General features: G+C 44.7%; 1 protein-coding gene across 6 annotated transcripts in view; it reads left to right on the forward strand.

The window, feature by feature from the left end:
- syt16 (synaptotagmin XVI) overlaps positions 1–15,065 on the forward strand; it is an 85,655-nt gene that overhangs the window by 56,190 nt on the left and 14,400 nt on the right. For 3 of the 6 annotated variants that reach the window (XM_061886141.1, XM_061886146.1, XM_061886144.1), the window contains exons 2-3: positions 4,673–4,897; positions 13,601–13,819. In XM_061886141.1, coding sequence (XP_061742125.1) covers positions 4,673–4,897; positions 13,601–13,819 — 444 coding nt within the window. The remainder of the gene's footprint in view (positions 1–4,672; positions 4,898–13,600; positions 13,820–15,065) is intronic. The other 3 variants (XM_061886145.1, XM_061886143.1, XM_061886142.1) reach the window with 1 other exon arrangement.

Below are 15,065 nucleotides of genomic sequence, written 5' to 3' on the forward strand. Positions count from 1 at the left end.
GTGCTGTTTATCATTCACAATTCTTATGTAAGACAAGAAAACATATGCTTGGCTTTTTTTAATGCATTCAAAATGGTAAATAAATAGGTAACAATTGAGTAAACAGATGTAGGGTCCTCTGTTACGCCTCTAAAAAACATCCAGAAAGCGCCAACAACACCCCATTTACATGTCGGGACCTGAAAATAAACCAAATATGAGTGATATTGTTATTATAAGCGCTAACGCAGACGGACTATTTTAGCGGCGCATTGATATAATAGAACATTGTTTATATTGTGTACAAGGTGTATTTATAATATGTTTTGCAAAAGACATCCCCCTGTTTAACCCTATGTGAGGATTGTGTTCGATTCTTCATCTAAACGGAATTATGTGTGTCCCGTCCGTCGGCATCCCAGAAAGAGTGGAAATATTACAGAAAGTGTTTGTTTTATTATGGTTAGTTTGTATGTCATAATTTTTGAAAGCTCATCTTGTATTTGACATTGTTTATAGGGTTAGGCGCAATAAGTGTTCAACTTCAGGCTAAACCCTTTCGGTCCGCAACATTTTCAATTTATGAATGTACGACTGTTTGTTTATGTGAAACTGTTTGTTTATTTCGTTGACCACTGACCGAAGAAACAATAAACAAAACTAAACCAAACATCCCCCTGTTTAACCCTATGTGAGGATCGTGATTGATTCTTCATCTAAACGGAATTATGTGTGTCCCGTCCGTCGGCATCCCAGAGAGAGTGGAAATATTACAGAAAGTGTTTGTTTTATTATGGTTAGTTTGTATGTTTAGCACCTGATGTCAGGTTCAAACACGGATGACATCTATTAAAACAAGACAAGAAACAAAGAGACAGAATTCAATTTGGCTCAATTTGAGGAGAGACGCCCGGACTGTCTCTACACGCTCTGGTGAAAAATTGTAGGTCTCCTTCTTTATTTGGACTTTCTCTGACCACATGTCAACAGCTGCTTCCAAGGGGGGGGGGGGGGGTAGTAAACAGTTCATAGAAAAGGTCGTAAAACAGTTGAAAGAAGAGGTTCGTAAAAAAAGAGGTCGCCTGGAACTTGGCCAGATCCTGCCTTCTCTCCGCTTTGTAGTTCTTGGGTTAAAACAATATCTTTCTGTTGATTACGATACATGAAAGAACCAGAAACACCTTCTTGTTGCCCCCCCCCCCCCTACACAGTGGAGTTTTACAAGCCTCACTCTTGGGTAGCTTCAAAGACAGCTTTTGTCTTCGTGCTGGGAACTCATAGATAGAATTATTCCAACACCTAGCAATAAATAGAATACTTTAGATAGAATTATTCTAACACCTAGCAATGCTGCTAATGCTATAGTGTCACAATAAAGCTACATCCGTTTAGCATTCGACTTCCAAACTTGTTGCTCATCCTCTTTGTGTTCGGGCTCAAAAATATAAGGTTCTGGCTCGTAATTTCAACCAAAGTAATCGTTGGTGGCTCACACAAAGTTTGCTTGATTAGCGTCATTGTTGACGGGGAAGGGTTCTGTGGTTCCTCCTCTACATCACAGATCGGTATTAGAGATGCGCGGTTTGCGGTCTCATCCCCGGAGTCCGTGGATAAACCGCGGGTCGGGCGGATGACATGACGAAAAAATACATTTTAAATAGATTCGGGCGGGGGGCGGTTGAACCATTCGGAAATATTTGATATACTTAGTTCAGGGATCGGCAATCTTTTACCATTCAAAGAGCCATTTTGACCCGTGTTATAAAGTACAGAAGACAATAGGAGCCGCAAGTATTTCCACGAATATTTGCTGGCGATCATCCAGATAACAAGAATTAAGGCGTGCTAGGAAGCAATTGCCTTTGACGCTTACTACAACATGTACAGACATCTTGCCAGTCCAGCAACATGTTGTATGTAGCTACCTCAGATACACGTATCAAATTGAAAGGCATACTGGGTGATACAGAGTACACGGATGGTTAGATTAGATTAGATTAGATTAGATAGTACTTTATTTATTCCGTCAGGAGAGTTCCTTCAGGAAAATTACAATTTTCAGCACAATCCCATTCAAGATCAGACAAACATGAAAGGGAGACAGAACAGGATCGCTGACGGGTCTGCCGGCTTCCAGCGCCCCTTACAAAAAAAGATGAGATACAGGTAAACAAGGGGGGGGGGGGAATAGAAGATTAAAATAAAATTAAAAAATCGGTCTTAGCCTGGGCCCTGGAGAGGGGGTGCAGACTGAGGCCAAGGGAAAAAAAAAAAACAACTCATAGCCATAGTACACATCAAACATCAAAGAACACGTAGGACATTAAAGACATTAAAGCACCAGACACTTCTACATACAGCTATGAATAAAAAGTAAAAGAAACATATCCACTGTGGTGGCCTCTGCGGTGTTCCACCCCATCGTCCGCTGGGGTGGAGGGAGCCAGGCCAGAGACAGGAGCAGACCCAACAAAGCAACCAAGACAGCCGACTCCACTCTCGGCCAGTGTCCAGTCCTCATGGATGAGCGAGGATACGTCCAAGGTGACTGAGGTGTCCGACACCGCGAAGCCTCTCCGTCCCAGCGCTCAGTGCTAGCTCCGCAGCCCTGTCCCCTCATCCGCATCTCCTCCGGTCCCTCCAAACCGACTCCGGTGTAACAGCTGGTCTCCATGGCCAAAAGGCTCCCGGGAGGCAGATCCAGAAGTCCACAAAAAAAAGCACCACAGAGGTCACGAAAGTGCCACCCCTTGTCACACAGTCCCAAAGCGTCCCGGACCAAAAGGCAAAAAAATATAATAAGACATGAAAACAAGAGGGAAACACAGAAGGATGACACAAGGGCACAGAGCTCCTGCCTACAGCAGCCACTACAGCAGCGCCATCTTGGAAAAAAAATAAAAATTAAAAAAAATAAAATATGTTGTGATATAAACAACTTTAACACACTTACTAATACGCGCCACACTGTGAAGCCACACCAAACCAGAATGACAAACACATTTCGGGAGAACATCCTCACAGTAACACAACATAAACGCAACACAACAAATACTCAGAATCCTTTGCATCCATGACTGTTCCTGACAATATTATACACCGGTGGCACCAAACCCCCTTCCCCCCCCGTGCGTCGGTAAGATGGGCGGGGTTGAGGGCGCTGGGATGTAAAATATAGTCAGGAAGAGTAATGGATGCAAAGGATTCTGGGTATTTGTTGTGTTGCGTTTATGTTGTGTTACTGTGAGGGTGTTCTCCCGAAATGTGTTTGTCATTCTTGTTTGGTGTGGCTTCACAGTGTGGTGCGTATTAGTAAGAGTGTTAAAATTGTTTATATCACAACCATCCGTGTACTCTGTGTCACCCAGTATGCCTTTCAATTTTGTACGTGTATCTGAGGTAGCTGCATACTCCACGTTACTGGATCGGCAAGCAGATTGTACATGTTGTAGAAGGGGTCTAAGGCAAGGGCGTCACAGCACGCCCTTATTCTCGTTATCTGGATGAGCACCAGCAAATATTTGCAAGAATGGTTGCGGCTCCCATTGTCTTCTTTACCCTGTGAAACGGGTCAAAGTAGCTCTATGAGTGGCAAAGGTTGCCGACCCCTGATATATGACAACGGGCGGGTGGTGGGCGGTTGCGGTTTTGATAAAATGTTGGTTCGGGTGGATGACGACTTTAATGATGTGGTTGCGGATGACATAATTGCCTATCCGCGCATCTCTAATAGGTATCATAAAATAGGTTTAGGGTGGAAATAATCCACCGAAAAAGCAAGACATTTAAGATCCGAAGTAATAACAAGCGTGGTACGAGGGGCGGTATGGCTCGGTTGGTAGAGTGGCCGTGCCAGCAACTTGAGGGTTGCAGGTTCGATTCCCGCTTCCGCCATCCTAGTCACTGCCAAGACACTTTACCCACCTGCTCCCAGTGCCACCCACACTGGTTTAAATGTAACTTAGATATTGGGTTTCACTATGTAAAGCGCTTTGAGTCATTAGAGAAAAGCGCTATATAAATATAATTCACGATTGGATCACGTTACAAATCGATTGGCAGCGCCACTGTGGGTACACTGTCGTTGTCGTCACCGCTGTGGGCGCCACTTCGAGTGTCTGCAGCCACAGATGTGCCCCTCTCCTCGGGGCAGGGGATACAAAGAATTGCTATGGCGGCCTCTAGTGGACACATTTAGAACAGCAGTTTCTTCTATTTCAGCTCATTTTTAACCTGTTGGCAGGACCGGACGTATGTTTGACACCCAGTCTTAGGAGATATTCACTCCCAGGGTCAAACTGTGGCTGTCATGTTACAATACAAGTGTAAAAAGAAGCAAAGCAGGGGTAATATGCTCACTTTACTAGCAGTTTAGCACACGCCGACACTTGAGTGCCATCAAAGTCAGCCAACTAAAACATGGCCGACCCAACAGGAGGTCGCCTACCAAAGAAGCGCGTGGTGGATTTTAGCCTCCGCTGACCCAGGTCAACCTGAGCGAGGTGTCGCCATGGCAACTGGAGATGTGCACCTTGATGTGTTTTGGTGACATGAAAAGTTGTCTTGTATGCTGAGACATGATGTTTACGTCGCACTAAAACATGACTTGTTGTGTCTGTGTGTTATCACATGTGCCACGTTGTGTGTGTGTGTGTGTGTGTGTGTGCGTGTGTGTGCGTGTGTGTGTGCGCAGGCTGTCTGTTTGTGTGGTCTGATCAGTGTGTCATTGTGTGTCCCCTCTCCCTCCCCCCGCCAGTCACGCCGGAGGCCGTCGGCTTCATGACGGCGGTGGGCGTCCTGGTGGCGGCGCTGGCCCTCCTCTTCCTCTTCATCAACAAGATGATGTGCTTCTCCCGCGTGGGGGGGCTGCCCTGTCTGGAGCAGCAGAGCCAACGCCGGAAAACACGCCAAGGCCTCGGTGAGACCCTCGTTCTGCTCTGCCCACGCAACTCATGACATCTCGTGACTTCACATGACTTCACATGACATCACATGACATCTCATTACATCACATGACATCTCATGAAATATCATTACATCACATGACATCTCATGACTTCACATGACTTCACATGACATCTCATGCCATGACATCACATGGCATTACATGACATCTCATGACATTCCATGACATTTCATGACATCACATCTCATTACATGACATCTCATGACATTACATGACATCTCATTACATGACATTATATGACATCTCATTACATGACAACTCATGACATTATATGACATCTCATGACATTTCATGACATGACATCTCATTACATGACATCTCATGACATTACATGACATCTCATTACATGACATCTCATGACATTATATGACATCTCATTACATGACATCTCATGACATTATATGACATCTCATTACATGACATCTCATGACATTATATGACATCTCATTACATGACATCTCATGACATTATATGACATCTCATTACATGACATCTCATGACATTATATGACATCTCATTACATGACATCTCATGACATTACATGACATCTCATGACATTTCATGACATTTCATGACATGACATCACATGGCATTACATGACATCTCATGACATTTCATGACATTTCATGACATGACATTCCATAGCATTTTATGACATCACATGGCATGACATGACATCTCATGACATTCCATGACATTTCATGACATTCCATGACCTTTCATGACATCACATGGCATTACATGACATCTCATGACATTTCATGACATTTCATGACATGACATTCCATAGCATTTTATGACATCACATGGCATGACATGACATCTCATGACATTCCATGACCTTTCATGACATCACATGGCATGACATGACATCTCATGACATCTCATGACATTTCATGACATGACATCACATGACATTCCATAGCATTACATGACATCTCATTACATGACATCTCATTACATGACATCTCATGACATTTCATGACATCACATGACATGACATTTCATGACATGACATCACATGACATTCAATAGCATTACATGACATCTCATGACATTACATGACATCTCATGACATTTCATGACATGACATCACATGACATTCCATGACATTTCATGACATCACATGGCATTACATGACATCTCATTACATGACATCTCATGACTTCACATGACATTACATGACTACACATGGCTTCACATGACATCACATGGCATCTCATTACATTACATCTCATGACTTCACAATACATCTCATGACTTAAAATGACTTCACGTGACATCTCATGACTTCACATGACCTCACATGACATCTCATGACATCACGTGACTTTACAATACATCTCATGACTTCACATGACATCTCATACCATTACATGACATTACATGACATCTCATGACTTCACGTGACATTACATGACATCACATGACATCTCATTACATTACATGACATCTCATGACTTCACATGACATTACATGACATCTCATGACATTAAATGCCTTCACATGACTTCACATGACATCTCATAACATCAAATGCCATTACATGCCATCTCATGGCATTTCATGACATCACATGACTTCACATGACTTCAAAATACATCTCATGACTTCAAATGACTTCACATGACATCTCATGACTTCACATGACATCACATGACTTCACATGACAACATGATTTCACATTATATCAAATGACTTAATGGCTTCACACGAGACCTCAATAACTCACATTATATCTCATGACTTGACATGAGATGCCATGACTTCACCTTGTATTTCATGACTTGACATGATATCTCAGGACTTCACGTGACTTAAAAGGGAACTGCACTTTTTAAAAAATGTTGCCCATTGTTTACAATTCTTATTTGACACGACCTCACATGGCATCTCATGACTTTGCTTGACCTTGCATGACCTTGCATGACTCTACATCAGTGGTCCCCAACCTTTTTGTATCCGCGGACCGGTCATCGCTTAATAATTTGTCCAGCGGTCCGGGGGGGGGGCTCCTTTTTTTTTTTTTTTGTCATGAAAAAGGGACGTTTTTGTCAGAAAAAGGGAGGTTTTAGTAGTTGGTGCACTAATTGTAAGTGTATATTGTGTTTTTTATGTTGATTTAATTAAAAAAAAAAAAAAAACTTTTTTTTTTTTTTTAATATAAAAATTAATTAAAAAAATCTTCGGTACCAATCGGGCCACGGCCTACCGGGCCGCAGAAGATTTTTATTATTTTTTTTTATTTTTTATTTTTCTTCTTATTAAATCAACATAAAAAACACACCGCGGCCCGGTGGTTGGGGACCACTGCTCTACATGACATCACACCCCTTAGCATGCAACACATGATTAAACATGACGTCACATGACTTAGCATGTATCACATGACTAAACATGGCGTCACATGACTTGGCATGTATCACATGACTAAACATGACGTCACATGACTTGGCATGTATCACATGACTAAACATGACGTCACATGACTTAGCATGTATCACATGACTAAACATGGCGTCACATGACTTAGCATGTATCACATGACTAAACATGACATCACATGACTTAGCATGTATCACATGACTAAACATGGCGTCACATGACTTAGCATGTGTCACATGACTAAACATGACGTCACATGACTTAGCATGTATCACATGACTAAACATGGCGTCACATGACTCGGCATGTATCACATGACTAAACTTGACGTCACACGGGCTTGCAAGATGAGTAGAAAAAAGGTAAAGATGTGAGTGAGAATACATTAATAAGGTGGGCATGATGGTCCCTCAAATTCAAGCGCAGACTTTGTTGGTGTTTCTTGTGAGGGACTGCTTCTGCTGCACACTAAGTTCACACCTGAAGTGCACGATGTTGCCTTTTTATGGGTAACTTTGCTCCTCCGTCGGAGTAATTGTACTCCTCCGTGCGACGTAAAGCCTAACCGCACCGTCACGTCTCACGGCTCGTCGCTACAGTTGCCAAAGTCAACAACTCAGAGAGCAAACAGTCGCCATCGCAAACGCCCAGCGGGACACCGGGCCTGGCGTCACGCCCCTCTGCTCAAACACCACAGCGAGTATTTCAGGTGGTTGAGCAAACACCACTTCCTGTTGGGAGCCCCCATCGCCCGCTGAAGAACTTCAGGCTAAGCGCTGAGGGTGCGTTTACTCAGCCGGGTTTTTCTTCTGGCGCGCAAAAGTAGTGTGCTGTGCAGGCTGGGCCACAAGTGGGCGCTGTGACTTACAGGCCTACTGAAATGAGATGTTCTTATTTCAACGGGGATAGCAGGTCCATTCTATGTGTCATACTTGATCATGTCGCCATATTGCCATATTTTTGCTGAAAGGATTTAGTAGAGAACATCCACGATAAAGTTTGCAACTTTCGGTGCTAAGAGAAAAGCCCTGCCTTTACCGGAAGTCGCAGGCGATGACGTCACATGTTTGATGGCTCCTCACATCTTCACATTGTTTTTAATGGGAGCCTCCAACAAAAACAGCTATTCGGACCGAGAAAACGACAACTTCCCCATTAATTTGAGCGAGGATGAAAGATTCGTGTTTGAGGATATTGATAGCGACGGACTGGAAAAAAAACAAAACAAAGAAAAAAACAAGTTAAAATAGAAACGCGATTGCATTTTGACAAATTCAGATGTTTTTAGACACATTTACTAGGATAATTCTGGGAAATCCCTTATCTTTCTATTGTGTTGCTAGTGTTTTAGTGAGTTTAACAGTACCTGATAGTCGGAGGTGTGTGTTGACGCCAGTGTCTCAGGGAAGTCGACGGCAGCTGTACGGACGGCACAAGCTCAGCTGATCTCCGGTACGAAGCGACTTTTTACCACAATTTTCTCACCGAAACCTGCTGGTAGACATTCGGTTGGGATCCATGTTCGCTCTGATCCATAGTAAAGTTTCACCTCTGTGAATTTTAAACAAGGAATCACCGTGTGTTTGTGTGGCTAAAGGCTAAAGCTTCCCAACTCCATCTTTCTACTGTGACTTCTCCAATGTTAATTGAACAAATTGCAAATGATTCAGCAACGCAGATGTCCAAAATACTGTGTAATTATGCGGTTAAAGCAGACAACTTTTAGCTGTGTGTGTGTGCAGCGCTCATACTTCCTAACAGCCGGTGACGTCAAGCGTACACGTCATCATTACGAAAAAACTCCCGATATATAGCTTGATATATAGAGTTGTATTATATAGAGTATAGAATATAATATAGTATAGTATAGTATAGAATATATAATAATATATAATAGAATATATAATAATATATAATATATAATGGAATAATATATAATAGAATATAGTATAGTATAGTATAGTATAGTATAGAATATAGAGTTATATTTTTATAATATAGCGTCATATTTTTTATAATATAGCGTTAACAAAACGTCTGTATTAATCATGACCCCGGTAGTAAATGGGGGGGGGTTTGTAGGGGGGGAAGAAATTTGGCGTGACAGAGCCTCCAACAAAAAGTGCTATTCGGACCGAGAAAACGACAATTTCCCCATTAATTTGAGCGAGGATGAGAGATTCGTGTTTGAGGATATTGGTAGCGACGGACTAGAAAAAAAAACAAGTAAAAAAACAAAAAAAACGGATTCAAATGTTTTTAGACACATTTACTAGGATAATTCTGGGCAATCCCTTATCTTTCTATTGTGTTGCTAGTGTTTTAGTGATTTTAATAGTACCTGATAGTCGGAAGGGTGTGTCCACGGGTGTGTTGATGCACATTCTCTCAGGGGAGTCGACGGCAGCTATGGACGACACAAGCTCAGCTTTTCTCCAGTAAAAACTGACTTTTTAACCACAATTTTCTCACCGAAACCTGCTGGTTGACATTCCGTCGGGGATCATGTCTGCTTGAACGCGCTCTGATCCATAGTAAAGTTTCACCTCCAGGAATTATAAACAAGGAATCACCGTGTGTTTATGTGGCTAAAGGCTAAAGCTTCCCAACTCCATCTTTCTACTTTGACTTCTCCAATATTAATTGAACAAATTTCAAAAGATTCAGCAACACAGATGTCCAAAATACTGTGTAATTATGCCGTTAAAGCAGACGACTTTTAGCTGTGTGTGTGTGCAGCGCTCATAGTCATAACAGCCGGTGACGTCAAGCGTACACGTCATCATTACGCGACGTTTTCAAGAAAAAACTTTAAAATTGCAATTTCGTAAACTAAACCGGACGTATTGGCATGTGTTGCAATGTTAATATTTCATCATTGATATATAAACTATCAGACTGCGTGGTGGCTAGTAGTGGCTTTTAGTAGGCCTTTAACACAGGTGGAGTCAGGCAGGTTGATTATATTTCTTATTACGCTCACAGCCACCAGGGGGGCGTATTTGCAAGCAATCTAGGGATTGCTATGATATGCTGTGATGCACATAAGTCTTTATTCCAGCGCCCTGATGATGTCTGCTGATGTTCAAGCGTTCCAGCGTCCGCTTGTTTGTTTCTTCATGTCAGCCTCCTGTAACCATGGCGACGGCTCAGGTAGAGGCAACTTGCGTCACTCGCTGCCTGCCAATTAATGTCGAAATTACGCCGGAGCGCTGTGACCCGCCATTTTCTCTGAAGCGCGTTGAAGCTCCACGTCACTGCACACACGTGTTGTCAAGGCACCGCATTCTTCTTCTTGCCAGACCCTCGTCTTCATCGCGGCGAGCCCACAAGGCGGGGGGGCTTGCCGTCTTTTTGTCCCTGATGTCAACCACGTCACTTGATGACAATTGTGTTTGCTAGAATGTTCTCCGAGCAAATCTATCTCAACCGGTTTGATCCCAAAATGTTCCACTCCACTCCTGTAGGAGGCGCTAAAGCACATCGGAAAGTGTGTGCCAACATCCTCACTTTTGTGGTGGGTCACTGACCCACACTGACCCACATTGACCCACACTGCCCCACACTGACCCACACTGCCCCACACTGACCCACACTGACCCACACTGCCCCACACTGACCCACACTGACCCACACTGACCCACACTGACGCACACTGACCCACACTGACCCACACTGACCCACACTGCCCCACACTGACCCACACTGCCCCACACTGACCCACACTGCCCCACACTGACCCACACTGCCCCACACTAACCCACACTGCCCCACACTGCCCCACACTGACCCACACTGCCCCACACGGACCCACACTGACCCACACTGACCCACACGGACCCACACTGCCCCACACTGCCCCACACTGCCCCACACTGACTCACACTGCCCCACACCGACCCACACTGACCCACACTGACCCACACTGCCCCACACTGACCCACACTGACCCACACTGCCTCACACGGACCCACACTGCCCCACACTGACCCACACTGCCCCACACTGCCCCACACTGACCCACACTGCCCCACACTGCCCCACACTGCCCCACACTGACCCCACACTGACCCACACTGCCCCACACTGCCCCACACTGACCCACACTGCCCCACACTGACCCACACTGCCCCACACTGCCCTACACTGACCCACACTGACCCACACTGCCCCACACTGACCCACACGGACCCACACTGACCCACACTGACCCACACGGACCCACACTGCCCCACACTGACCCACACTGACCCACACTGCCCCACACTGCCCCACACTGACCCACACTGCCCCACACGGACCCACACTGACCCACACTGACCCACGGACTGTGATAAAAGACATGCACATAATCTACTTGCAGCACAGCATAGTAAATATGTAAGGGAGACTATTCATCCCTGAACACCATGGAGTTCAAGTGAAATAACAGACAGACAGGGCTTTGCTACCTCTAACACACACACACACACACACACACACATGTTACGCTAAAAGCTAATTAGCCTTCACCTCTAGCAGGAACTGTGAGCGAGCTGAGCTGCAGTTTAAAGGCCTACTGAAAGCCACTACTACCCACCACGCAGTCTGATAGTTTATATATCAATGATGAAATATTAACATTGCAACACATGCCAATACGGCCGGTTTACTTTGCTAAAGTACAATTTTAGATTTCCCGTGGAGTTTCCTGTTGAAAACGTTGCGATATGATGACGCGTGTTTGTGACGTTATTGGTTGGAGTGGACATATTAGCCCAGCACCACTTACATTAAAAGTTGTCTCTTTTCATCGCATAATTACACAGTAATTTGGACATCTGCGTTGCTGAATCTTTTGCAATTTGTTAAATTATTAATGGAGACGTCAAAGAAGAATGCTGTTGGTGGATTGCAGCTGCCTTTAGCACCGAAACACAGCCGGTGTTTGTTTGTTGTGAAGCTTTGACAAAGAGCGGTCAAGCGGACATGTTTCTGTACGTCAACCAGCAAGTTTTTGGATGGGAAAATTGTGATATTAAGTCGGCTCTTATCGGAGACTGGAGTGGATTACGCGACCTCATCCTGCAGCTCAAAAAGGCAGTTCGGCTTCTCTCAGAGACACTGGCATTCACCGCAGCCATCCGACTTTCAGGTATCACTTTATAATCTCACTAAAATACTATCATGGTAAATACCTGGTCATGAGCTTTGGGTCATGACCGAAAGGATAAGATCACGGGTACAAGCGGCCGAAATGAGTTTCCTCCACCGTGTGGCGGGGCTCTCCCTTAGAAATAGGGTGAGAAGCTCGCCCATCCGGGAGGAACTCAAAGTAAAGCTGCTGCTCCTCCACATCGAGAGGAGCCAGATGAGGTGGTTCGGGCATCTGGTCAGGATGCCACCCGAACGCCTCCCTAGGGAGGTGTTTAGGGCACGTCCAACCGGTAGGAGGCCATGGGGAAGACCCAGGACACGTTGGGAAGACTATGTCTCCCGGCTGGCCTGGGAACGCCTCGGGATCCCCCGGGAAGAGCTAGACGAAGTGGCTGGGGAGAGGGAAGTCTGGGTTTCCCTGCTTAGGCTGTTGCCCCCGCGACCCGACCTCGGACAAGCGGAAGATGATGGATGGATGGATGGATAAAATACTATTAACTCAATAAGCAGATAAGGGATTTTCTAGAATTATCCTAGTAAATGTGTCTAATTACATCTGAAACGCTCCCACTGGAGCCGTCGACTTTCCTTCTTTCTTTTTTTTTTTTTTAAGTGCTTCACTCTAACTTTCCTCATCCACGAATCTTTCTTCCTCGCTCAAATTAATGGGGAAATTGTCACTTTCTCGGTCTGAATAGCTCTTGCTGCTGGAGGCTATGATTGTAAACAATGTGAGGATTTGAGGAGCCCTCACACCAGCGCACATCGTCTGCTACTTCCGGTACAGGCAAGGCTTTTTTATTAGCGACCAAAAGTTGCGAACTTTATCGTGGATGTTCTCTACTAAATCCTTTCAGCAAAAATATGGCAATATCGCGAAATGATGAAGTATGACACACAGAATGGACCTGCTATCCCCGTTTGAATAAGAAAATCTCATTTCAGTAGGCCTTTAAAGTAATTTTTTAATGAAATAAAAAAGTTAAATGTACAGTGTGATATTTATATTAAACGATATCTTTTATATATATTTTTGTTTTTTAATCGTTATTCCAATGAAGTCTAGAAATGGATAGAGGGATGAATATTTTTAGAAATGTGTCAAATGTTTGCCTCTTTTCCCTTCTTTTGCAGTCAAAAGCTTCGGCGGCGAAGGCGGCGCCGGCACGTCCTCGGAAAGCGACAACGAGGTCATGAAGCAGTTTGAGATCTCGGTGTCACGCTCGCAGAGTTTGCGTGGGACTCAGCCCAAAGGTGAGGAGCAGCAGCTTCGGCGGACGCTGAGCCGGAGAAATCAATTCTCCCGCTTGTCCAAACACGAGGAGGGCAGCACGGAGCCGTCCGACTGCGAAGGTAAACAAACAACGTTCACCTTTGCAGGTCTTGTGTTGATCCGAGGAGAAGTTCCACCGAGTCCTTTTTTTTTTTTCATGGACCTTGTTTTTCCTGTCCTGTTCGGTCACGTCGGATCATGTCTCCGTGACCCGACTGCTTTTAGTGTGATGCAGCCTGCCGGCCGACTCGCTACTCTGTTGCCATGGCGATGAAGCCATCAATGAAACGCTCAAATAGGAAACCTTCAGCTTGAAGCTTTGACAACACGAGCGTTCTTCAATGCAGCCTTTTTTGCCTCCTAAGAGCTTGTGAAACCACATTTCTGTCCAAAGACTGTAATTCCACATCAAGCAATAATCATGTTTTTTTTTTTTTTTAATGTGTTTAAAAGTGTCCAACAACAACAACAACAATAACAATACAGTTCCAGCTCGACTTGCACGCTTCATTGGTTCTGTGGCGGTGCTCTTAACCCAAAACACTTGTATGTCAAGTCAACCTCTCCCATTGAAACCAATTTCATTGGCACTTGGCCCCCGTGAACAGGTGTCAAAGTCAAGGCCCAGGGACCAAATCTGGCCCGCCACGTCATTTAAAGTGGTCCGTCACATAATTTAATGTGACCTGCCACATCATTCAAGGTGGCCTGCCACATCATTCAAGGTGGCTTGCCGCATCATTCTATGTGGCCTGCCACATCAATCTATGTGGCCTGCCACATCATTCTATGTGGCCTGCCATGTCAATCTATGTGGCCTGCCACATCATTCTATGTGGCCTGCCACATCATTTTTAATGGCCTGCCACATCAATCTATGTGGCCTGCCACATCATTCTATGTGGCCTGCCACATCATTCAAGGTGGCCTGCCACATCATTCTATGTGGCCTGCCACGTCATTCTATGTGGCCTGCCACATTATTCTATGCGGCCTGCCACATCATTCGTTGTGGCCTGCCACATCATTTTTAATGGCCTGCCACGTCATTCTATGTGGCCTGCCACGTCATTCTATGTGGCCTGCCACATCATTCTATGTGGCCTGCCACATCATTTTTAATGGCCTGCCACATCATTCTATGTGGCCTGCCACATCATTCAAGGTGGCCTGCCACATCATTCAAGGTGGCCTGCCACATCATTCGTTGTGGCCTGCCATATCATTTAATGTGGTCTGCCACATCATTTACTTGGTCTGCTACATCATTTGTGTTGGCCTGCCATATCATTTAAAGTGGTCTGCTACATCATTTATTGTGGTCTG

Source organism: Nerophis ophidion, linkage group LG24 (assembly GCF_033978795.1).
Source record: "Nerophis ophidion isolate RoL-2023_Sa linkage group LG24, RoL_Noph_v1.0, whole genome shotgun sequence".
NCBI classification, from domain to species: Eukaryota; Metazoa; Chordata; class Actinopteri; order Syngnathiformes; family Syngnathidae; genus Nerophis; species Nerophis ophidion.